Source organism: Hyaena hyaena, unplaced genomic scaffold, assembly GCF_003009895.1.
Source record: "Hyaena hyaena isolate Hyena2069 unplaced genomic scaffold, ASM300989v1 scaffold_563, whole genome shotgun sequence".
In the NCBI taxonomy this organism is placed as follows: Eukaryota; Metazoa; Chordata; class Mammalia; order Carnivora; family Hyaenidae; genus Hyaena; species Hyaena hyaena.
Window position 1 is genome coordinate 1,029,440 of NW_024081197.1, and position 24,245 is coordinate 1,053,684.

Sequence of the window (24,245 nt, forward strand, 5' to 3'; positions counted from 1 at the left end):
AAAATATTTCATTAAGAAAAATTACATTTAAAAATATGGGCAAATAAGACCAAAAATTGGGGCAGGAAGACAACAGTATTTGCCTGAACACTATCCAGAATTTGACCTAAGTATGCTCTATATACACTATGTATATTTTATGAAAGTTATACAGTATCCAGGCAGCTGAATGGTTCAGTCAATTAAGCCTCTGACTTCAGCTCAGGTCAAGATCTTACAGTTTGAGTTCAAGCCCTGCATCAGGCTCTGCACTGACAATGTGGAGCCTGCTTATGATACTCTCAGTCTCTCTCTCTCCCTCTCTCTCTGCCCTTCGCCAAATTGGGCACTCTCACGTGTGCACACTCTTTCTCAAACTCAAAAAGATAAAAGAAATTTATACAATATGGAACAGTTGGGGTACTGACTTTCCCCTCAACAAAGTGAAAAAAATGTCCCAAAATATTGCTATGTTAAATAAATTAAGTGCCTGGTAGTTACAAAATAAAGCCTTACACAAAATATTTGATGTAAAGTAGTAAGGAACAGACCACACAAGCAGGTTTCATTTAGTTTTACTATAAATCAATTAGGTATTAATAATCACAGAATTAAGATCAGAAATTAAAGATAAAAATTATTCTGGGGGCATCTGGGTGGCTCAGTTGATTAAGTATCCAACTTTGGCTCAGGTCATGATCTCACAGTTTGTGATTTTAAGCCTCAGAGCCTGGAGTTTGCTTCAGATTATGTTTCCCTCTCTCTCTCCCCTCCCTCACTCTCACTCTGTCTCTCAAAAATGAATGTCAAAAAAATTTTTTTAAATTATTCTGAGCACATAAACTGTTTAACTTCAATACATGACACAAATTATTAACAAAATGTTTAAAAATACTTAAACATACAGAGTTGATAATCTATTGGTTTAAAAACCTGGAGAACCTGGGTGGCTCAGTCGACCGGGCATCTGACTCCAGCTCAGGTCATGATCTCCCAGTCTGTGAGTTCAAGCCCCACCTCAGGCTCTGTGCTGAAAGCTTGGAGCCTGAGCCTGCTTCAGATTCTTTGTCTCCCTCTATCTCTACCCCTCCCCCACTGACACTCTGTCTCTCTTCCTCAAAAATAAACATTAAAAAAATTTTTTAAACCAATACAATTCCAAAAATATAAAAATAAAAACCAATATAGTTCCATACTCTACTCAAACATTGATTATAACTTTACTCTAGTTAAAAGTGATTAAATTGGGAATATTTATTTCTTTGAACATTTAAAAAAATTTAAGAGATTTTGGTTTCAGCATACTTTTGGACTCAATTGTGAATTTTTGTTTAAATTTTAATCTCTCAATTTTAATTCCTTCGCAGGAAATTTAATGGGAAAGTTTATATTTAACCCTGTGGCATTAATATTGCTTACATTTTAATGAAGGACCTTTATATACACATTGTAATTGGGATGTTTAATCTCATCACAAAGTATCTGACAAACTATGTTAGCCACTCTGGAAAAGGAAACAGAGTGATTTCTCAACATCTGTTACTAAATTTTCCTTATGAATTAATTTACTCTTCCAAGAGGAAGACTTTCCCAGAACATTCCTGTTCCCAAGTCCCAATTCCTCCCACGGAAACAGTAAGTTTCCTGCTGAATGAGTTTAGGAAAAAAAAACATAACCTACAAAATCAGTACCTTTCCCCTTTTTCCTTTAGGAGCTAGCTGTCCACAAAAAGCAAGTATTGTAGGCTGCTTTTTAAATTTTTTTTGAAATTTATTTGAGAGAGAATCATAGCACAAAAGGGGAGAGAGGGAGCGAAAAGGAGAGAGAGAGAATCCCAAGCAGGCTCCATACTCAGAGCCCATCGGTGAAGGGGACTAGGGGCGGGGCTCAATCCCATGACCCAGAGACCATGACCTGAGCAGAAACCAAGGTCAGATGCTTAACTGAATGAGTCACCCAGGTGCCCCTGTAGGTTGCTTTTTCATGCTGTCACCTTCACAGGGACAGACTCCCCAACACAGATATGAAGACCTGCAACTGCAATGCAACACTAACTGTGTGGACACATTTGTCTAATTCCAAGTTCAACATGAGGCAGTCCTTTCTGCTGCTCACTTAGACCACCTCATCAACCCAGACTTTTAAATTTGAAAGGATGATACTAAGCTGCTAAATAAATAAATCTGTGTGAAAGATGAACAGATGATTTTAAAAAGAAATACAGGGGGTTTGGGCAAAATACTGACGTGGGTAGAGAGACACAGTTTTCCAGTTATGGAATGAATAAATCATGGGAAAAGGCAGAGTCTGAAGAATACAGGCAATGACAATGTAACAGTGATGTAAAAGGACAGATGGTAGCTATACTTGTGGCGAACATGGCATAACATGTAAACTTGAAATCACTGAGTTGTACACCTGAAACTAATGTAACATTCTATGTCAACACTACTCAAAATATAATCAAAAATACACATATAAACGGCCAAATGTGATATGACATTCAATTGAACTAATAAAGAAACATAAACTAAAACACTTTTTACCTATCATAATGACAGGTGTAATCTGTCATTTAAAATGTATACCTTTTAATAAAGCAATTCCATTTCTGGGAAATTACCTAGAAAGTAAGATAAGGAACAAAAACATCTGTATGTTTACTGATGACTAGTGCTGATATAATCATATTTATGTAAATAAACTATCTACATTCATTAACAAGGTATAGTTATACTACGGTACATCTAAACAAAAGAACATAAACGTTTTAGAAATAAGATAAATCTATACGCATTGACATGGAAATAGTCCATCAGGTTTTAAATGTAATTTTGTATACATGTAGAGAGAGCAAGTAAAATAAGCCTGTAAAAGGCAATTTTTAACTAAAATGGAGGAAATTTCTCTGCATGTTTTTAGAGAAAACATAAGACTGAAAAAGCAACTCTAGAAAATTAAAAAATTAAAATATATTTGTACATATAAATTTGCACATAAAAATTTAAAATACACTTTTTCCAAAACAGATGAAACTTAACAAATTTATGCTACTAGTGTTTTCAAGTATATATTAACATACACGAATGGTGTTTGATCTTCCTGTCTCCATTTTTCAAATATCACTGGTGAGACACTATACCAGTGCAACTTTTTGAGTAATACTCCATACCTTTAAAATGTTATTCTTTAACTCTGGGAATCTATAAGCTAATAATTCTAAACTAATAAGGAAAATAATTCATTTTAAAAGCTTTAACACTGGAAACAAAAACTGCAACAGTACTACCCAGTCAGGGTAATACAACATCTTTATTAATTGTTAACAGAGATTTATTATTTATTTTACTTCTTTAGGACCAAAATCCCTTGTTATTCAAACTGTGATCTGTGAATCTGCATCTCTGACACCAACTAGGAATTTATTAAAAATACAGAAATCTTAAGTCCTGCAGAATTAGATCTGCATTTTAACAACCCCCATATTGGATTCCTATGCACATTAAAATTTGAGAGTTGCTGGTATAATCTGTTCTTTAAAGACAGACTCTATGGCTAACCCCATAAGAAAGATATCTTATACCATGACTGCATTTAATCATAATTTTAAAAGGTCCAAATTTTTTAAAAATAATAATATCCACAAATTGAGTACCATTTAAATGAAAGTCATCATTATGGACAATATACAAACATCAGAAGACACCCTATGCCTCAAAGAACATTACAAACTAGAACAAAAGATAAAAACATGAATATATGATCCCAGTACAAGGCACTTAGGGGTAATTTCTGTAAGAAAGCTATGGACAATTAAGAAGAGTAGCTCAGTGAGGCCAAGGAAGACTACATACAGAAGTCAGCATATGAACTTGTTTTTCAAGGATAAACAGAGTTAAAACAGGGTGAGGAGCTAAATGGATGATGGGTATTAAGGAAGGCACTTGTTATGATGAGTACTGGGTATTTTATGTAAGTGACGAAATCACTAATTCTACTTCTAAAACCAGTATCACACTATATGTTACCTAGAATTTAAATAAAAATTGGAGGGAAAAAAATTAAAGAGAATGAGGATGAGCAAATAACAGGAAGGAAAACATAAGGCCTTTACCCAAAGTACAGGGTACAAAAAAGAGAAGATAAACAAAAAGCTAGAATGGTAGGATAAGACCAGATACATTATAGGCTCCCTCCCAATTTAAGTATTCTCTTCTCATGTTAACAACCAATATAACAATGTGCAGGATATTTAAGTCATTTGGGGAGGGGGTAATGCAACATAATTGGGATAATTTTAGGGGTGCCTGGGTGGCTCAGTCAGTTAAGAGTCCAGAGTCCCAATCCTGGGCACCTGGGTGACTCAGTCAGTCAAGCATCCAACTCTCCATTTCAGCTAAGCATCCTACTCAGGTCATGTTTTGTTTTGCTTTGTTTTTAATATTTATTTTTGAGAGAGAGAAACAGAGCATGAGCAGGGGAAGGTCAGAGAGAAAAGGAGACACAGAATATGAAGCAGGCTCCAGGTTCTGAGCAGTCAGCACAGAGCCTGATGTGGGACTCGAACTCACCAACTATGAGATCAAGACCTGAGCTGAAGTCGAACCTTTAACCGATTGAGCCACCCAAGTGTCCCAACTCAGGCCATGATCTTATGATTCATGGGTTCAAGCCCTTGTGTCCAGCTCTGCCCTGACAATGCAGAGTTGGCTTGGAATTCTCTCACCTCTCTCTGCCCCTCCCCCAGTCATGCTCTCTGACTCTGGCTCTCTCTAAAAAAGACTTAAAAACAGGGATAATTTTATTAACTTTTCATGACTATAATCATTAGCAAAGTTTTGATTAAGAAAATGCACTGTTACCAACATTTCACTAATTTTAAGGGAAAATTGCCATTTTACTACAGTAAATGGGTGCTTTAAAAAACATTTTTAAAACTAATTATCATACTTTAAAAGTGGGAGTATCAATTTGTACAGTCTCTTTAGAGAGCAACTTGTCAACCAACAAATACCCTGTTACCTATCAATTCCAGTTCTCATCATCTATCCTACAGACAGTAAAACATGTATACCAGAAATATATATAAAATGTTGTCTGAAGGGCACCCAGGCGGCTCCATTGGTTGAGGGTCCAACTTGATTTTGGCTCAGGTCATGATCCCAGGGTCATGGGATTGAACCCCACATCAGGTTCCACAATGAGTGTGGAGCCTGCTTAAGATTCATTCTCTCTCTCTCCCTCCCTCCTTCCCCTTCTCCCAGCTCAAGCTCTCCCTCTAAAAATAATAAAATTAAAATAAGTAAAATAAAAATGTTGTTTGAAACAACTAAGATGTCAACCAATAGGTAAATAGCTAAATGAACTATATCAATTATATTTATGGGCTCCTTGCCAGCAATTTTTAAAATGTACTTTTAAAAACTCACTTATTGGGGCGCCTGGGTGGCTTAGTCGGTTAAGCGTCCGACTTTCACTTGGGTCATGATCTCGCAGTTCGTGGGTTCGAGCCCCGCGTCAGGCTCTGTGCTGACTGCCAGCTCAGAGCCTGGAGCCTGTTTCAGTCTGTGAATCCCTCTCTCTCTGACTCTCCCCTGCTCACGCTGTCTCTCTCTCTCTCTCTCTCTCTCCTAGAAATAAATAAAACATAAAAAAAATAAATAAATAAAAATAAAAAATAAAAACTCACTTATTGTAATTTTTTTTTAAAGTAGGCTCCATGCTCAATGTGGGACTTGAACTCGCAACCCTAATATCTACTGAATGAACCAGCGAGGCGCCCCCACATGCCTGGCTGGTGGGATCAACCAACACTTTAAACCAAAAACGGAGGATGATATGATGTTCTAAAAGCATATACAAAACTGCATGGAAAGGTATGAATATCAGTAAACAGGATATGTAAAGAGACATCAAAAGTTATGTTTTTACAAGGAGAATGTGTTTATGTATCATTTATATAAATTATTTTAAATATTACTACGGTAATAATAAGCTTATTTGAGGCTTACATTAAGAACAGACATTAAGAAGCAGACATTAAGAGAAAGGAGAGTTGATGAGGTCAGAGAAGAATAAGAATGAAAAAGATGGACAACTCAGTATTATATTTTCATTGAGTAAAAGAACGGAAATTATATTAGAAAGCTGATTTTTGATATGCAAAATGCAGCCATACCAGTAGGTAAGAGATTAATAAAACTCATATTGTAATTTTAATAAAAGCCTTCAAAATAAATCACTTTTTTTTTTAACATTTATTTATTTTTGAGAGAGAGAGAGACAGTGTGATCAGGGGAGGGGCAGAGAGAGAGAGGGAGACACAGAATCTGAAGCAGGCTCCAGGCTCTGAGCTGTCAGGACAGAGCCCAAAGCGGGGCTCAAACCCATGAATGGTGAGATCATGACCTGAGCTGAAGTCAGACGCTCAACTGACTGAGCCACCCAGGCACCCCAAAACAAGGCACCACTTTAAACAAGATTATTAGGACAGACTAGGAGACAATTCTTTCAGGTCTCCTGACTAAATTCATGACTGCAATGACACTATTCTAGGTGTCTCAGGTGGGCCAGGCTTTGGTTGAAAAGGCCTTACCTAGATTTAGAGAAACAGCAATACACAGGCCAAAAACATCCTAAAAGTGGAATAAAGTGCCTCACAAGGGCTGAAGAAGCAAGAATGATTCACCTGCAGTTCCAACAGAGAAAATTCATGATTATTTGTCCTGAAATAATCCCCTTCATCTCCTGTGTTTCTATCCCTGACAATAAACTTCCTGGAAAAATTTTGTGGATGGAACCCTGTACCTCATTAAGAGAGTAACGGTAAATTCAGGTTTGGCCAGGACAGGCATGGTTAAGTCTGTTATTTCAGCATAATTAATATCCTTCTCTTTACCTCTCTACAATATCCTGGTTTGTAGGATAAATTACACAGGCTCCCTACCAATAGATTATCCCTAGTTTGCACCTACTCTAAACCTTAAAGGTCCTCTGCTATTTCATTGTTCTTAAAGTTGCAAATTTGCTTAGGAAAATAGGAAGCCAAGGCACCCAGGTTATAGATGACCTCTCTTATAGTAACTGGAAGAGACGAATACCTATCTCATTTCATTCATTTACAAGGCCCCAAAAAATTGCCAAAAATAAAACCCAAGTCTCTCAAAACAGTGCATTTTTCTACACCAAATTCTCTATGTTACCACTACAACAGAAGTTGTGGTAGAACAGCTTAGAGTCAGTACTGGGGAGATTATTAAATTACTGCTACAAGTAGTAAAGAATGGTATTCCTGTAGGCACAGAAAGATTTAAATAAGAAGAGTTGCCTACAAAGAGAGACATTAGCAAAATCAAAATTCTCATGAACCACAACATACTTCAAGCCTTGTTCTTAACATCCAACAAAGATTAAGATCCCCAATGAAGGCACCTGAGGTTAATTAAACTCTTAAATAGTTTTCAAAAAGACGTTCCCAATTAAAATTCCTGAGTCTTACCTTGAAAGTTTAAAAACCTGTCAAATTAATTTTACAATCAAAAGACAGTTCATTTTTTGGCTAATTCACTGAATATAAATTATTATAATTGTAAGTCTAGAAGTAGGGAGGTTGAAGAGCCCATTAAGATTCATTAAGGCTTTCTTACTCTCACCTAAATTTATGGAGATTATGCTTTAAAGGTTTGCTTCCTTCAGTAAGTGATAGTAAATAGATCTTTGCAGCTAGAACAGAATGATGGTAATAGTAAATTTAGAGCAAATTTTAAGTAGTTTTTTTCCAAGTGTCAAAATTTACCAAGAATGAGGAGTATTACCAGCCAAAAGCTGAAGAAATCAATGAACACTTATATCATTCTATTAGAGTTCCTCTGAAAAAATGTTTATACCTGCAATATATTTATAATAATCACCTTACAATTATACCGTATTTTTTTATTTTTTTATTTTTTTTTTACAAATAGTTTATTGTCAAATTAGTTTCCACATAACACCCAGTGCTCATCCCAACGAGTGCTCTCCTCCCGTATTCTTTAACTCACTTGATTCTCACAACCCTATAAACATGCTCACATTTTCCCCATTGTATTGTTAACCTTTAATTGTAAGAAAAAGTGAAAATTTCCCAGTAAACAGCTGTAATTTTTTGTATGGAAAATTTTACTGATTTACTAAGACTTAATTTATAAAACTAGGGGACTTGGGGATACTGCTTTTTGTGTTGTTTTATTTATTTCCAGTTAAACTTAAAAAAAAAAAAACCTACAACCAAAATAAAGCACCTAGGGCCCTACTGTACTGGTCAGCTTTCAAATGCTGAGGCTTCATCTTAACCTCCTCTGAAAACGACGAGGGCCAACCGAATCGTAGACGCCTACCATTTACCTAACGTGCAATCCACTCTCCTGTCAACTATCCTATTCAATTATTTCCCACCGCAATCCTATTTCAGAGCGTTCTGTTCTCAACTACTGTATAGTCTCATCTTTAATATGACTATTTCTTGTTTTGAAAACAGATTTTCAGCTTATTATTTCACAATGAAAAAAACTACAATCGCGCTTCCACTACTTATAAATAAATCCCCTTGCTCTGACTTGCGACACCCCTTTATTTAAAAGCCCACAGAAACTTTTCTATAGGATGAACTGCACTACCTACCTAAAGTTAGCTTTCCCGAGTCACTAACACGTGGGGGGTGGGGTGGGGGCAAACTCAATAGAGGCCGCGCCAGCCAGCGGCTCAGCTAACTTTACTCCCGCGGTGCCCCCACCATCAAGGAGAAGCCGAGGTCCCACCTCTTCCTGCCGCTCCCTTCCCAGATGTCCATTTATGTAAATAGGCAGAGTGAATGACACCTTGGAACGAAATACCTCCGACTGACAGGGAAAGGAGGCCTGCCCCTCCCCCAGTCCCACGACAGCCCCTACAGCCACGCAGGTCACCCCTGCACACACCATCCCAGTGCCCACCGCAAGAACCACGGACCTGCCTCCAGGGTTTCCAGTGGGGACGGCGGCAGTCCCGTCCCGGCAGTGGACAGGTGCTGAGGAGGCTTTCTGGTCCAGGGGTTCTCCTTAGGCGGCGGCGGCGGCGGCGGCGGCTGCAGCTTTTCCTCAGGTCCGGCCGACGCCTCAATCTCCAAGGCGTTCTCGGCCGGCAGGTCCTTAGGCAAGGGTGGCGGAGGTTCCCCCCCGAAGGGGCCCCCGGGCCCGCGCGCCTTGTGCGCCAGGTGCAGCGCCAGGGGTCTCACGGGTACGGCCGCCTGGGGCACGCTGTACCCCAGCACCAGTGCGGGCGACGGCTCTCCCCGAGCCCCAGCGCTGATGGCTGTCGCGGCCCTATCTTCACTCGCCGTCTCCTTGCCCTCCCGTTCGGGCGGGGACAGCTGCTCGGCCTGCCGTCTCGCCGCTACCAACTGCGACTCCTTCTCAGCAGTCACCGTGGGTGGCTCCTCCAGAGAGTGAGCGCCGGGCACCGGGGCGCAAGCAGACATCGTCCCCTTGCCCCAGCCACCCCAGACACGGGGGGCCCGGGGCCAGGGAGCTCGACTGCCCGTCTTTCCGCCGGGGAACCGACTGGCTCCGGCCTGGGGCAGAAAACCCGAGAGCCCGGCCACCGCCGCCCGCGTCGGCAGACGCCGTGCAGCGCCCGGCGTGCCGACCCTCCCCGCGTGGAACGGAGCGCTAACCGCCCGCCGGCCCAGCTCGCTTCAGAGGCATACGCCCCGAGCCGGCCAACAAGCGCCGGGCGCCGCAGCCCGGAGCCGCGAGCCCTCACCTGACGCGGGCTGCGGTGGACGCACTGAGAGCCGGGGTGGAGGACCTCTAGCGGAGTCAAAGAGGCGCGTGCCCCCGGAGCCGGTAACTGCACAAGGGGGCGGAGGCGGGGACGTGAGGAGGCGGTCCCAGAGGGCAGGGCGGGGGCGGGGCCTCCCAGAGGACCGTGACGTGGCTACTCACCGGCTCCTGCCCTCGCAAGGCCGCCGCCCGCGGTGGTTGACTGACGAGCCGGTCCGGGTACCGCCCGGCTTTAGGGCCGGCCCCGCCCCAGGGGCCAGCCGAGGGGGAGGGAAGGCAAACTGGACGATTCCACTGCACGCGGGCTACCGCAACCCCGACTGCGGGCGCAGGGGCGGGGCGCGCAAGGGGCCTCTGTGACTCGCGGCGTTTGGGCGCCGCGCTCTGCCGAGTGCCGGCGAGGGGCGGGGCGGGCTACGCACGTGGCGCCAGACGGGCGGGGCGGTCGCCTTGCCCCGGGCCCTGACGGAGAATTGACCCGAGGCTGGGGAGGACTGTGGTAGTGTCCGCCGACTACCCTCGGGCGGTTTCGTTGTCCCGGGCTGTGCCGATTTGTCCTCTGCATCAGACGCTTCGCCCCGTGAAAATTGCCCCCTGAGGTTTTGGGGCACTGCGGTCACTTGTAATCCCGGGCCACGTTCAGAATAGAAATTGTGTAATTTGTAGGTAATTGTTTATGAAACCTTTGCCCAGGCAGTTGGTTTAGTCCACTTCCCCGCCCTTATTTCCAACCCTCGAACTGAACTATGTTTAAAGTGCTCTTGAGTAAAACAAATGGTTAATATTTCGCCGGCTTTTTGTTGTTGTTACAAGTTCCTTTTTGTAGAGTTAACACTTGTTTACAAATTAACCATGTTTCCTAATTTTTTTCCTGGAATGGACATATGTTTAAAAGGCACAAATATGTATTGATTAAATCCAGTAAGAGCTTTCTACTTGGCACTCAAGTTCACTGAGTGATACTGGTTTCATAGGCATGTATTTATAAGTTAATGTTTATGTTCCTGTGCCAGGTCGATGAAATGGGTTGGACCCAGTGAAAATTTTTTCACCGAGGGACACCCCCTCCCCAAAAAGCCTGTACCGGGCTATTTGTATGCACTTTGCCAATGGGTCCCACCTAGCTTCTTTGAGAGCTGCCAAACAAGGCAGAAAGCTTGTGCAGGACTCTTCACCCAGGGGTCTCCCTTAAATCACATTAAACTCGAGATTAATGTTTTTATTTACTCGAAACTTGTGCTAGGCATATTTTTTTTAATTCCCTATGGTTGGTAAACTATGTATACATTACAACAGCTATAAAAAATAAGGCCTTGTTTTCCATATCATTGATTTCCAATTTATCTGACCCTGAGCAACCCTCTGAACCCATTACCAGTTGAATAAGGATTGTACTTACCTATGTTCCCAAGGAGGCCCCCTCTTCACTGGCTCCCTTATTGGTAAAGCCTTGTTTTGTTAACTATCAACTATCTGCTCTTCCTGTTGGAATCAGCCTTTTGGAGTCCTGCCAGGTAATGCTTGGCTCTGTTTACAAAAGCTCAGCAACAAGATCACACTGGAAGTGACTGAGAGACTACATTCTATTTTACCATCTATTTAAATACAGGGGTATTAAAGACTTATTCTGTTGAGGAAAAGGTGATATGGAATGGTTTTCTGAAGTTAGATTCATATGAACTACTTAACCATGGTTGGTGGTTTTATTTGTTAGTCTTGTTTTTGTTTTGTTTTTAAGTGAATTGTAAAGGTGTTTTATTGAAGAAAAGCAGGGGGACTTTCTTGGAACTAGGTTGTACTTCCAGGAAGAGAAGAGCTGGAGGGTAATTGTGTACTCAAAAGGTCTCTAAAGAATTCAATGATTGGTGTTTGAGATCTTCACTGAAATGCAGTGCCACTAATGTCAGTGAAGGGAGATGTCAATTTGTTGTCCCTCTTTTAAACACATATTAATAACCCCTATTTCCACATAGCTGCCTCTTGGAAACAACTTTACCTGTCTTCTGTTTGCCTCTCCACCCTTTGCCTCCTTTTGTGCCAGGCGGAGCTGACCTGGCCAGATTGCACTAATGAATTCCTTCACAGTCCTTGGTATCTCTATGGGTTCAGGCAGCAGGAAGTATATGCAAGAGATTGGAGGCCAGAAGATAGTGAGGTCACAGTCCATATTCCCCACGCTTGTGAATTCCATGTTCACCAAGGGTTAACTGCAGAACCCTCTCTCTTCAGTTATCTTTCCAGTTCTTTCCTTTGTCCCTTCAGGCCTACTAATAACTGCGAGTCCTTGGGGCACTGCATTACCTCTCATTGGTTTCCCTGACTCTTGTGCTACATCTCTGTAAATCACCTTTTCAATAACTCTATTCAAATTATGCAGTTTAAGTTTTACATCTGATATATATTTTTTAAGATTTTGTTTTTAAGTAATCTCTGCACCCAACATGGGACTCAAACTTACAACCTCAAGATCAAGAGTCACATACTCCATCCACCAAACCAGCAAGGTACCTCCATTTGATTTTTTATTTTTTTTATATTTATTTTGTGTGTGAGAGAGAGAGAGCATGCATGCAAGCCGGGGGTTGGGGCTGGGGGCAGAGAGAGAGGAAGACAGAGAATTCCAAGCAGGCTCCACACTGTTGGCGCGGAGCCCGACATGGAGTTTGATCCCATGAACCATGAAATCAAGATCTGAGCCGAAGTCAAGAGTCAGACACAACTGACTGAGCCACTCAGGCAACCCCCATCTGATTTTTGATGGGAATTGCCTGACCTAATTTGTCTTTGTTGAAACTCCATTATGTTAAGTCATTTGGCCTCTGCTGCTAATTACCAGATTCTTCTTCTGCTTCTTAGTTCAAAATCAAGGAAGAAAGACAGATTGGCTCAATTTATTTTTTGTAGCCAAATTATAATCCATTCTGTGGATTATTTGCTCTCTAGCAGAGTCCCCATCTAGCCTGGAGGAACAAGGCTGTTTGGTTCAAAACATTGCCAGCAAGGCAATTAAGGTGGGAGAGCCAGTTAATAAGAATGTGAAAGAGGTAAATACTTTAACCAAGTTAAAGTATCTTTTCCCTATCTTAATGAATGGCACCACCTTCCAGTCCATATAACCTAGGAGTTATCCTTTCACCTCTCCTTTCCCTCATTCTCCATAATTCATTAGTCTACAATATTTCTCAGGCTTCTGAAGGCAGTGTTCTAGGCACTCACCAAGATCTGTACCTCCTAAATGTCAAGTCCTGCTTTCTCCACTTGTCACCATCCTACTCCAAGATGTCACCATGCTTATATGATACTGTCACAACTGTCACACCCTCTTAATTGGCCTCTCTGGCTTTCACTTAGACCTATTTGATAAAATTGTTGTAAAGGTTGCATGAGATACTACATGTAAAGTGCTTACCAAAAACCTTGGCTCAATGATACTACCTATTTTTATTGCTATTAAAACCAAAGACTTAGCCAGGGCATATGACCTTAATTTTACCCAACTTCTGAGGTTAGAAGCCTAATTTATTTATTTGCTTACTTATTTATTTTTCTGGTGGAAAATTGGAATTGAGAGCAGGGTGTAAGGTTTTCTTTTCAAAGAAGGGAGAATGGTTCTCTGGGCCCTCAGAAGTTATGAAACATCTAAAGTAATTATCCTTATACAAACTTGATGATCCCATTGTTCAAATGAGCCTTTAAAAGATGAATCTTGTTTTTCCTGTTTAGACTGCTTATATATTGTCAATGATTGAACCTACTCTTTCTCCCCCTCCCCCTGGTGCCTTAGGAAATTAAAGTCCCGTGAGAACATCAAGATCTTTATTATTATTACCAGTGCAATTTAGGTTCAAGCTGGTAAAAACCCAATGTACAAATAACTGTACTGTATGCTAGAGAAGTTTCAAAGAATGTGTTAGGTATAAATTATTTCAGAGTCCAGCAGTCCAAGGAAAAGAGAAACTTGTGAGAAGTGAGATGATTCATTTTTGAAAATACCAAATAAAAGCTGTGCTGTCTAGTTAACAGTAGGTTTACAACGTATTGGAAATATGTACAAACCTCCCGCCATCCACAATGGAGTCCCAAACCTTTAGACACTTCATTTCCTGGTTCTTCCCCTCTCCATTTCGCGGGCTGATTTTTTGCGGACTTTTCAATGAGTAAGCGCAAAAGAACTGAAGTTTCTGCATCACCTCAAGGAATGTACATTTGTTCTAATCAGACTACTTTTTGCCTAATATGGGCATAGGCCACTTCCCAGTAAGGCTGTAGCGTCTGCGGTACTCAGCCAATGAGGAATTGGGGGGATATTTCACACTAGGAGATAAATTGCCTGCTGTAACTGCCCCGAATATACCTATCCATCAGAAACATGCTCTTGCAAAAGTGTTGATTAAAGCTTCATTTCACTGTGTTCCCAGTGTCCGCATGCCTTTTTTGACTGGGTCAGTGGACTTGTTTCTCACAAAATTGAACCCAGAGATTTTTTTTTAACTTCTTATAAAATAGCCACTTTTTAAAAGACTGATTTTTTAGTAAGATATACTGAGCCATCCTTACCTTCAAGTCACAGAGCTTTGGGCCCTGTTTATCAGAATAATAGCTTTCCTTATGAGCTGAACGCTCAGATAACTACTGGATACTTCCAATTATCTTTAACCTTCAAGACAGGGTCAATGCTAATGTATGTTTGAAAGGCTTTGCACCCTGTTTTCAGTAAATAAATAACAATCCTAGATACAGTGAGAATAAAAGCTCCTTTAGAAATGTTTACTCTGTCAGACAAATAGGTAAAAACACTGTGCTTGCTATGCAAACAGGTTCAAAACAAATCTAGGCTACTTTTCAACCAGATTGCTGTTCTGAAGTCGGTGCTCCCTACTTTTTAAGTATGTTTTAATAGACTAGTTTAACACAGGTAGGAACTCTAGAAAGTTTAAGTGTCTAGGGGCATCTGGGTAGCTCAGTTGATTGAGCATCTGACTTTGGCTCAGGTCATATCAGCTTTCATGAGTTCAAGCCCTGCATTGGGGTCTGTGCTGACCGCTCAGAGCCTGGAGCTGCTTTGGGTTCTGTGTCTCCCTCTCTCTGCCCCTCCACCACTCTCAAAAATAAATTAAAATATTAAAAAAAATTTTTTAAAACTTGCCTAAGAACTCTCAGCCAGGGGTGCTCAGTCTGTTCAGTGCCTGACTTCGGTGCAGATCATGATCTCATGGGTTTGTCAGCCCCACATCCAGCCTCACATCTACCTCTCTCTGCAACTCCTCCGCCTCACACATTCTCTCTCTCTCCCAAAAATAAACAAATATTAAAAACAAAAAGAATTCTCAACCAATAATGGCTAAGATTGATACTCAAAACTGTCTTTCCTATCATAATATTTAGTCTTCTTTCTTTTATAATAACTTGTAATAACACAAACAATCAAAAGTAATAACTTTTTTAAAGACTCTAAAAATAAACTCAAGGAAACATAACTTTTCCTCTTCCAGTTTACATAGAACAGAACTTTCACACAATAGGGTTAGTTAATATGTCTGAATTCTTCCTACTATCCAATTATATTTAATATTTGTATAGCTTTATAAATACTAGCACAACAAAGATGAGATCTATAAATTCAAGTTCAGCGGTTGACATCAGAAAAAATAAGCTTTGTAGAGAAATTAGGAAAAGTCCTTATCAGCTTTTTAATACTTACGGGTTATTTTGATCAATTCAATAAATATTTACTGAAAGCTTACTGTAGTTCAGTAACTAGTCAAGACCCTGGGGATATCCTAGTGAACTGGTCAGTTCTAGAACTGACAGAGATACAGAATGCATTGTGTGGTGGCTTTCATGCCTTATGAATTGATATGTACAATTGAATCAGAAGTTTCACAAATCACTACTTATCCTTACTAAGTGGATGAACACACTCTTATGTGATCTATTCTGTTCCATTTCACTTTTTTTAAAAAGCATGAAATTAGTTAATTTCTTGGTACAGGTACAGATTGTAACTTACAGTTTGAAAAATGACAGTGGCACAGTGATTAAACTGAAACTAGATTATCTGGGTTCAAATGACAGCTTTGCCACTTCCTAACAGTAAAACAGCAAATTACTTAACCTCTCTGTGATTTTCTTTCCCCATCTGTAAAACATGAAATATAATTGTATCTACTTTGTATGGTTATTGTGAGAATTAAAAAATGTTAATTTATTTAAAACTCATTGAGTGGGACCTGTCAAATAGTAAGGGCCAATAACTACAAGTCATTATTGTTACTATTATTACTATTATTTTTATTTCATTAGAGACTAACAAAAAGTAACCTCGATAATTAGAGATTGTTAGTAACATTAATGAAGAAAACAAATCAAGGAGGTAAAATTTAAAGTGAGAAAGTATGAGAAGGAACACACCATAGGACAAGTATTGTTTTAAGATGAATAGAGCTTCCTGTTAAGAAGATGAAGAAGAAGAAGATGAAGCTGCAGTGGTGTGGTTACCAAGGCCTTGGAAAGAGACTGGTATATAGCACATAATAAACAAAGCATGGCTAGAGAGGAGGTTAAAGCGATAGCCTAAGGCAGACCTAATGGGATTCTAGATTATGGCAGAGTTTGAATTTTATTTTTAGAGCAATAGGAAGCCACTGTAAAATAAGGGGATTTAGCACACTTACATGAACCCATCCTCCATTACCCTTTCTATTTATTTTTCAGTTTTTTATTTTTTATTTTATTTTTTTAAGTTTTATTTTGAGAGAGAGAGAGAAAGCACAAACAAGGCAGGGGCAGAGAAAGAGGGAGAGAGAATCCCAAGCCACGTTCCATGCTGTCATCCCACAAACTGGAAGATCATGACCTGAGCTGAAATCAAGAGCTGGATGCTTAACTGACTAAATCACCCAGGCGTCCCGAATGTTCTATGCAATTTTACACAGAACCTCTTGTATCCTCACTCTGTAAGGTAAGAATATATGACCTAACCCTTTGCTTTGTCTTCCAGTTTTTTTCCTTATATTAACATCTTAGCCTTCTTTATTTTGAAATATAGTATACACAGAAAAGTGCCCCCACATAAATTAAAAACCCACACATGTGCAAATTAATGGGTAAAGTGAACAACCATGTAATGGCTACCCCAGTTAAGAATTAGAACCCCATGTGTTCCTATTCATAACACTTTTCTCCCCTTAAGGAGGAAATCACTTTCTTACTTTACTTTATGGTTTATCACTTAATAATTTATCCCATAGATTTGCCTAGTTTTTTAAACTATACATAAATGAAATCTTACTATAAGTACTGTATCATTTTGGGAATAGAATTTATGAATCACAGAGTATGCATGTCTTAATCTGTTATAGATATTTCCAAACTTTTGTACCAATGTACATTCCCACCAGCAGTGTTTGAGAGTATCCCATATGATGGACAACATTTTTTCCTTTCTTTTTTTATTTAAAATTTTTTTATGTTTATTTTTGGGAAAGAGAGAGAGGGCACGAGCATGAGTGGGGGAGGGGCAGAAAAAGAGGGACACACAGAATCAAGAGCAGGCTCCAGGCTCTGGGTGACAGCACAGAGCCCACTTGGGGCTCAAACCCATGAACTGTGAGATCATGACCTCAGCCGAAGTCAGACACTTAACCGACTGAGCCACCAAGGTGCAACATTTCTCTCTTCCATTTACATTGCCAAGAGTGATTATTTATATTCTACTGTGCAACCATAATGTGCTTCTTTATGCTTTGTTCATAGACTGATCCTAAATTTTAAGAATCTGTAAACAGCTTTATTTAATGAGTGTGTGTATATTCCTCACTGCAGAACAATGTTTTTGCATTTCCTTCTTTATGGTTTCAGTGCCATGATAACCTAGAAACAAGACCAAGTGTATTCATATTTTATACTTCATCAGTATAAAATAATCAACAAATTCCCACAACGTTTCAGAGAAATTCATATGTACATGGCTACTGATTTTTCTGGTACACTTCCTGTTTTTCCATGAGTTCCCAATTGTTCCTTTTTTCCCCGCTTCCATGATTTCACATTCTCATGGTTTAACTCCTACCTTTCTGGCCACTTCTCAGGCTACCTCTTTAATTCTTCATTGTCTAAACTTTAATTGTTGGTGGAGGTACCCAAGACTTTGTCTTAGGTTAGCAGATTTTCAAACTGTGTTCCTAAACCCTTGCTCCATCTCATGAATCATGAGATCATGACCTGAGCTGAAATCAAGAGTTGGATGCTTAACTGACAGAGCTACCTGGGTGCCCCTTAGGGACATTCTTTTGGGGAATCTTTAAGGTTCAGGTCAAAACTGTTTTCACAATAATATTAAGATATTATTTGCCTTTTCCCCTTATTGATATCTTTACTGATGGCACAAAAACAATGGTGGATAAGTCTGCAGGTGACTCAGCACGAATCAAGGCAGTGGCACCAAACTGTACTAGAAGTCACTGTATTCTTCTGCCACACATTCATAGTCGAAAAAACAAAAATTGTTGGGGTACCTGGGTGGCCCAGCCAATTGAGTGTCTAACTCTTCATTTCAGCTCAGGTCATGATCCCATGCTGGGCTCCAGGCTGAGCATGGGGCCTGCTTAGGATTCTTTCACTCTGCTCCTCTCCCCTGCACTCCCACCGTTTCAAAAAAACCAAAAACCAAAAACCGAAAATTTCAAGCTTCACCTAAGAATGTCCTTGATGGAACAGTCAAAATTATTAATGTGATTAAAGCTTAACCATATAACTGCTTCTTTTAAAAGTTTATTTATTTTGAGAGAGCACAGGAGAGAGCGAGAGAGAGGAGGAGGAGGAGAGAGAGAGAGAGAGAGAGAGAGAGAGAGAATGAGAATCCCAAGCAGGCTCCATGCCATCAGCAGAGAGCCCGATGCACCATGAGATCATGACCTGAGAGCAGGAGTAAGATGCTTAGCCAACTGAGCCGCACAGGTGCCCCTTAAGTGAGTCTTTTTATATTCTGTGTGATGAAATAGGAAGTGTACATAACTCACTTCTGCTGTATATCAAAGTATGATGGTTGTCTTGAGGAAAAGCACTAGATAGTTGTATGTGGACTAACTCCTTTCTTCATGGAACCCATTTATACTTGAAAGAACAACTGACAACAGACTAGGTTTATTCATGCTTAGATAATTTGGCAGACATTTTCCAAAAAATGAACAAAGTGTATCTGTCATGTCAATGGAAACAATTGATAATACTGGTGATAAAATTCAAGCTAGCAAGAGAAAATTAGAATTTAGAAAATGTGTAACTACAGCATGAACTCAATAGCTTCCCAATGCTTGAAGACTCTTTTCTGATGATATCAGTAGTGATTTTAATAATATAATTTTTTGATATTGTGTAATGAAATGTGTCAACATTTGCAAGGGCTGCATTACTAAGCTAATATTTTTTCAAATGACTAAAAACAGTACCAAATCATACATTGGTAAGACAAAGGGTAAGAAAGGCTATTGGCTTTCTTTTTCTGACTTAAAATGTTTTTACTATTTTTACATAGTCCTTTAATATGAACAATCATATTTATTACTATTTAACCGTTTGATTCAGAAGCATTCATAAGCACTAGTGAAAATATATTACTTAGAAAATGATTCCAGGTTATATGGATTTTCAGGATCAAGACTTGGTAAACTATGGCCTATGGGCTGAATCCTGACCACCACCTGTTTTTATACAAGTGCAAGCTAAGAATGGTTTTTGCATTTTTTTTAATGGTTGAAAAGAAGAATATTTTTGTGACACATAAATACTGTATGAAGTTTGAATTTCAGTTCCATAAATAAATTTTATTGAAATACAGCATGCTTATTCGTTTACATATTGTCTGTGGGTGCTTTCGCACCACAAAGGCAGAGTTGAGTAGTTGTGAGAGGAACCATATGTGGTGCTGTCATCACTTTGTACTATTGCTAAAAGGCAAATATCAAGAGAGAAATCCAATAGAATTCTGTAAAATACTCTCCAAATGATGATGAATATGTTTAATTAAAAGCATTTCCTTATAAATGGGTTATCTTTTTGGCAGTACCTATCTGTATGAAAAGACATTTTCAAAGTTGAAATACACTATATAAAATCTAATTATAGGTTAGATATCACATTTTGATGAGAGGTCTAGAGTATTTTCTGACACCAGCCACCAATTCTTTAGTTCTCTAGTTTCCTACACCAACTGGGTATCCAAAAATTCAATTCAATTCTGACTCTACCTAGAATTAGTGTCCATGTCACAAATTCAAGGACTCATACCCACAAGTCTGCCTTCACTTGAGACATCAGCCACAAGTAGGGCACCCAGGTCACCCACACTTTTGCCCATCCAACTACAAATCAGTTCCCACAAACCACTCCTTAGGTTGGATAATTTTGCTATAATGGTTCATAGAATTCAGGGAAACACTTTATTTACACTTACTAGTTTGTTATAAAGGATACAATTCAGGAACAGCCAGATTAAAACATTTCAGAGGATAAGGTATAGGAAGGTATAGGGGAGGAGGTATTCAGAGCTTCCATGCCCTCTCTAGGCATGTCACCCTCCCCGCACCTCAATGTGTTCGTGGAAGCTCCCTGAATCCCACCATGTAGGAGTTTTTCTGGAGGTTGCATTACTTAGGCTTGATTGATTAGACCGTTGGTCATTGTGGTTAACTGAACTTCCAGCCCCTCTCCCCTATTTTACTGACTATGTAATAAAAGCCAAAAAAGCAGTGTACACATTTGCCAAGGTAACCTGCAAGACCACCGTGTTTATCAACAAAAACGGGAGTCCTTGATATCCCTGCAGACTTCAACTTGCTCACCCATTTCAGAGGAAGAATGGGAGACATGGGTGACAGACATTCTTCTTAGGGTGTTTGAGCCTAGAAGTGATAAAAGGACTCAAATAGGGAGCAAAGGGACAGACTAACAGGAACAGCAACTGCATAAAATCTTACTCCCTCTTCTTGAAGGATTTCTCAGGGCAACAAGCAAGAATATGACCAGGACACCAGTCTGGTCCTGGGTTATCTGTGAAAGTAAAAATGTGCACCCAGGTTGGGGCCACATTGCTACTTGGAGACTTGATCGCCCCTGCTGGCTTTGCCACTGAATCAACTCTTCTTTTAATAACATGAGCTGTCTACCAGAAAACTGGAAGGCATCTTTATAGGCACAATCTTAAACCAACAACACTTGTGCAGTCAACACTTCTTCAGCCTTTAGAGGAAATGTCTCAATCGCTGCCTTCTAAGCCTGTGCCTGAGAGGGATTTCTTTCCTACTGATCCTCCTTTGGCTAGAACAGTGATAAAATTGAGTTGCATGGGATATATATGGGATATATAAGTTCAGTGATGTGCTTACCAAGAGGAGTTGGAGCCAGCTGCAGCCATGGAAGTGGGATCTGCTGGGCATGAGAACCTGTGCATGGGGGAGCATAATCTTATCCTCATCCATGGGGGGAGGGGGGTGACCTGCACCACATGGAAGTCTGTGGCAGCATTCTGGGAGGCCTGAATTGCTTCAGGGGTGGCCTAGGCCAGGGGGCCAGCACAGCAGTGGCTGTGATTTCTTGGCCATAGATTTGTATCTCCATTGCTTCAGGACCTTCTGGGCTTCAACTGGATGCTCAAATTCCACATATGTGTGGCCTTGAGATAGATTGGGACGCTTCCTTTCTACAGGCATGTCAATCATTTTAACTTTCCCATAGGTGGAGAATATCTCCATAATGTGCATCTTGGTGGGTTAAGGGGAAAGACTGTACCTTTTCCTTTCTTTTTCATCTCTTTTGGGTTGTTTGGACTGGGAGCAGGAACACTGTCCTTTGTCATATTTATGCCACCAAGAGGGACTGGAAAGGCTGAAGAGCTAACTCTGGAGCTGGACCCACAGGATGTGCTGGAACTTTCTAAGCAGCTGGACACATAAAAGGAACTGGAGCCATTACTGGTTCTGGGTCAAAGCTGGAGGTAGAACTGGACCGAGAACTAATGCCGCTGCTGTCTCCGGCAGCCCTGTGCATCTTCTGAGTTTTATCCTGCCACTATTCTCCTCACTTGACTCCTTGGTGACCTTGGGCTTCTTTTTTTAGAGTGATCCTTGGGCTTCTTACTCCTAATTTGGGCTGGGAAATGATCCCCAATTGCATTTTATACTGAAGGGCAGGATCTTCTGTCTATTCAACCTCCTCCTGCTCTCCTCAGCTGCTGAGTCATTTATAGTTTCAAACTACAACCTGGCACAGTGGACAGAATCCTACATTTGGAATCATTCTGCAAACTCTCACGGACCACCTGGTAGTGCTTGAACTATGACAGGCCCTAAGGGCGTAGAAAATGAGTAAGATCTTCTGCTTTTACAGACTGGGTTTTGAGAGGTTGGGGCACAATTGACTAATTATTTAAATATAATGAGCTAAGAGCTGCAATAAAAGTAAGCCCTGAATGTTAGAGAAACACAAAATTAGTGTGCTTAGTCCAGGCTAATGGGAATCTCTCTGGAGGATTGATACAGAGGGAGAGAAAAGGGAAGAGTTCTCGTTCTACCATTGAACGGTGAAGATCTCATCAAGTACCTGCACTTCTTTCACTGTTTTTCTTTTATAAAATAAACATAGCAATTCCAGCCATTCTTGCTAACCCCATAAGTTTGTTATGTTATAGCAAGATAAGAGGTGAAAATAGGTTTTAATTTGCAAAGCACGAATAAATATGTTAATATTAGCATCCATTTTTTTAAAAAAATCTTTTATTTTTAATTTTTTAATTAAAAAATTTTATTTTAGAGAGAGAGAGAGAGAGAGTGAGCAGGGGAGAGGAGCAGAAGGAGAGAAAGAGAGAACCCCAAGCAGGCTCCATGCTCAGCACAGAGCCTGATGTGGGCCCAATCCCATGATGCTGAGATCATAACCTGAGCCAAAACAAAGAAGTAGATGTTAGACTAACTTAGCTATCCAGGTGCCCCCATTTAAAAAAAAAAAAAAAACAAAAAAAACCAACTTTTAAATGTGAAATAATTTTATAGAAGAGTTGCAAACATAGTACCAAGATTCCCTATGTGACCTTCACTGAGCTACCTCTAAAATCTTCCATAACTGTGGTGCATTTATCAAAATTAAGAAATTAACATGTGGACAACACTTAACTACAAGCTTTATTCAGATATCATCGCTTTTTCCACTCATGTCTTTTTGTATTCCAATGGTTTTCAATGAATCAGAGAATGAAAAGTTATTAATATGGCTACAGATTCCACACTGCAACTAACCTTTAAGAAGCTATAACTTGTTGAGTTTGGGTGTAGCATCAAAGAATATCCTCAATAACATGAAAAAGCTATTAAAATACTTCTCCATTTTCCAACCAGATTTTCTTCCTATACTTTAACCAAAACAATCTATTGCAACAGAGTAAATGCAGAAGTAGATATAACAGTCCACCTGTCTTCTATTAGAATAGATATTAAAATCATTTCCAAACCTACAATAATGCACTACTCACTAAAAACAATGTGTTTTTTTTTAATTGGAAAACAAAGTTATTTTTCATTAAAAAGTGTTGCTTATGTTTAGGTTTGTGGGCAATCAAGTTAAAATGAGGTCATACTGGAGTAGAGTGGGCCCAAATCCAATAATTGGTATTCTTTTAAGAAGAAGGAAATTTGGATACAGATACAGAAATGAGAATGCGACACGAAGGAAGCAAATACCAGAGGCTGAGACTGGAAGCAAAGGTACTACCAGAGTTAGAGGAGTGCCTTCAACTACCAGAAGCTAGGAGAGAGACAGGGAATAATAGATCCTTTTCTAGAGCCTTCAGGAGGAACATGGCCCTGTGGACACCTTAATTTTGGACTTCCAGAACTGAGAGAATTTCTGTTGTTTAAAGCCACCAGTTTGTGGTACTGTTTTCTACAGCACCCCTAGGAATCTAATACAATATGTACTGGGTTTATTATTGTTACTTTTAAGTTAGTAAATACATAAAAATATTTCTCAATTTTAATTTGTACTGTGGTAATACTGATACATAAAATACTCATAAACAAAAGCTCTTTAGGGTCTTCAAGTTCTAAAAGTGTAAAGAGTTCTGAGAACAAAAAGTTTGAGAAATGTTGTCCTAGGTCCTTTTCCTTCCCTAGACTCCTCGAAATCTTAACCATGCCTGTCAGTAGTTACCGTATAAATACCAGTGTTTCCAAGTTTTTATCTTCTGTTCAGATTTCTATGTTTTGTTAAGTGTACTTATTTATTTTGAGAGAGAGAGGGAAGGAGAGAATCCCAAGCAGGCTCCAGCTCCATGCTGTCAGCGTGGAGCCCAATGTGGGGCTCGAAGCCATGAACCATGAGATCATGACCTGAGTCAAAACCAAGAGTTGGACACTCAACTGACTGAGCCACCCAGCAGCTCCATACATATATTTTTTTACCTATGCAATTACAGCCAT

The 24,245-nt window shown here is 40.0% G+C and overlaps 1 protein-coding gene and 1 pseudogene across 7 annotated transcripts in view; both read right to left on the bottom strand.

Moving 5' to 3' along the window:
* The window catches only part of LARP1B (La ribonucleoprotein 1B), a 117,345-nt gene extending 107,217 nt beyond the window's left edge, over nucleotides 1-10,128 (bottom strand). For 2 of the 7 annotated variants that reach the window (XR_005532485.1, XM_039256248.1), the window contains exon 1: nucleotides 8,966-9,921. Coding sequence is in view for 5 of the 7 variants with exons in the window: in XM_039256248.1 (XP_039112179.1) it covers nucleotides 8,966-9,473 (508 nt within the window). In the remaining 2 variants the exon portion in view is untranslated. The other 5 variants (XM_039256245.1, XM_039256247.1, XM_039256244.1 and 2 more) reach the window with 5 other exon arrangements.
* Nucleotides 10,129-21,246: 11,118 nt separating this feature from the next.
* Nucleotides 21,247-24,245, bottom strand: LOC120248065 (annotated as a pseudogene).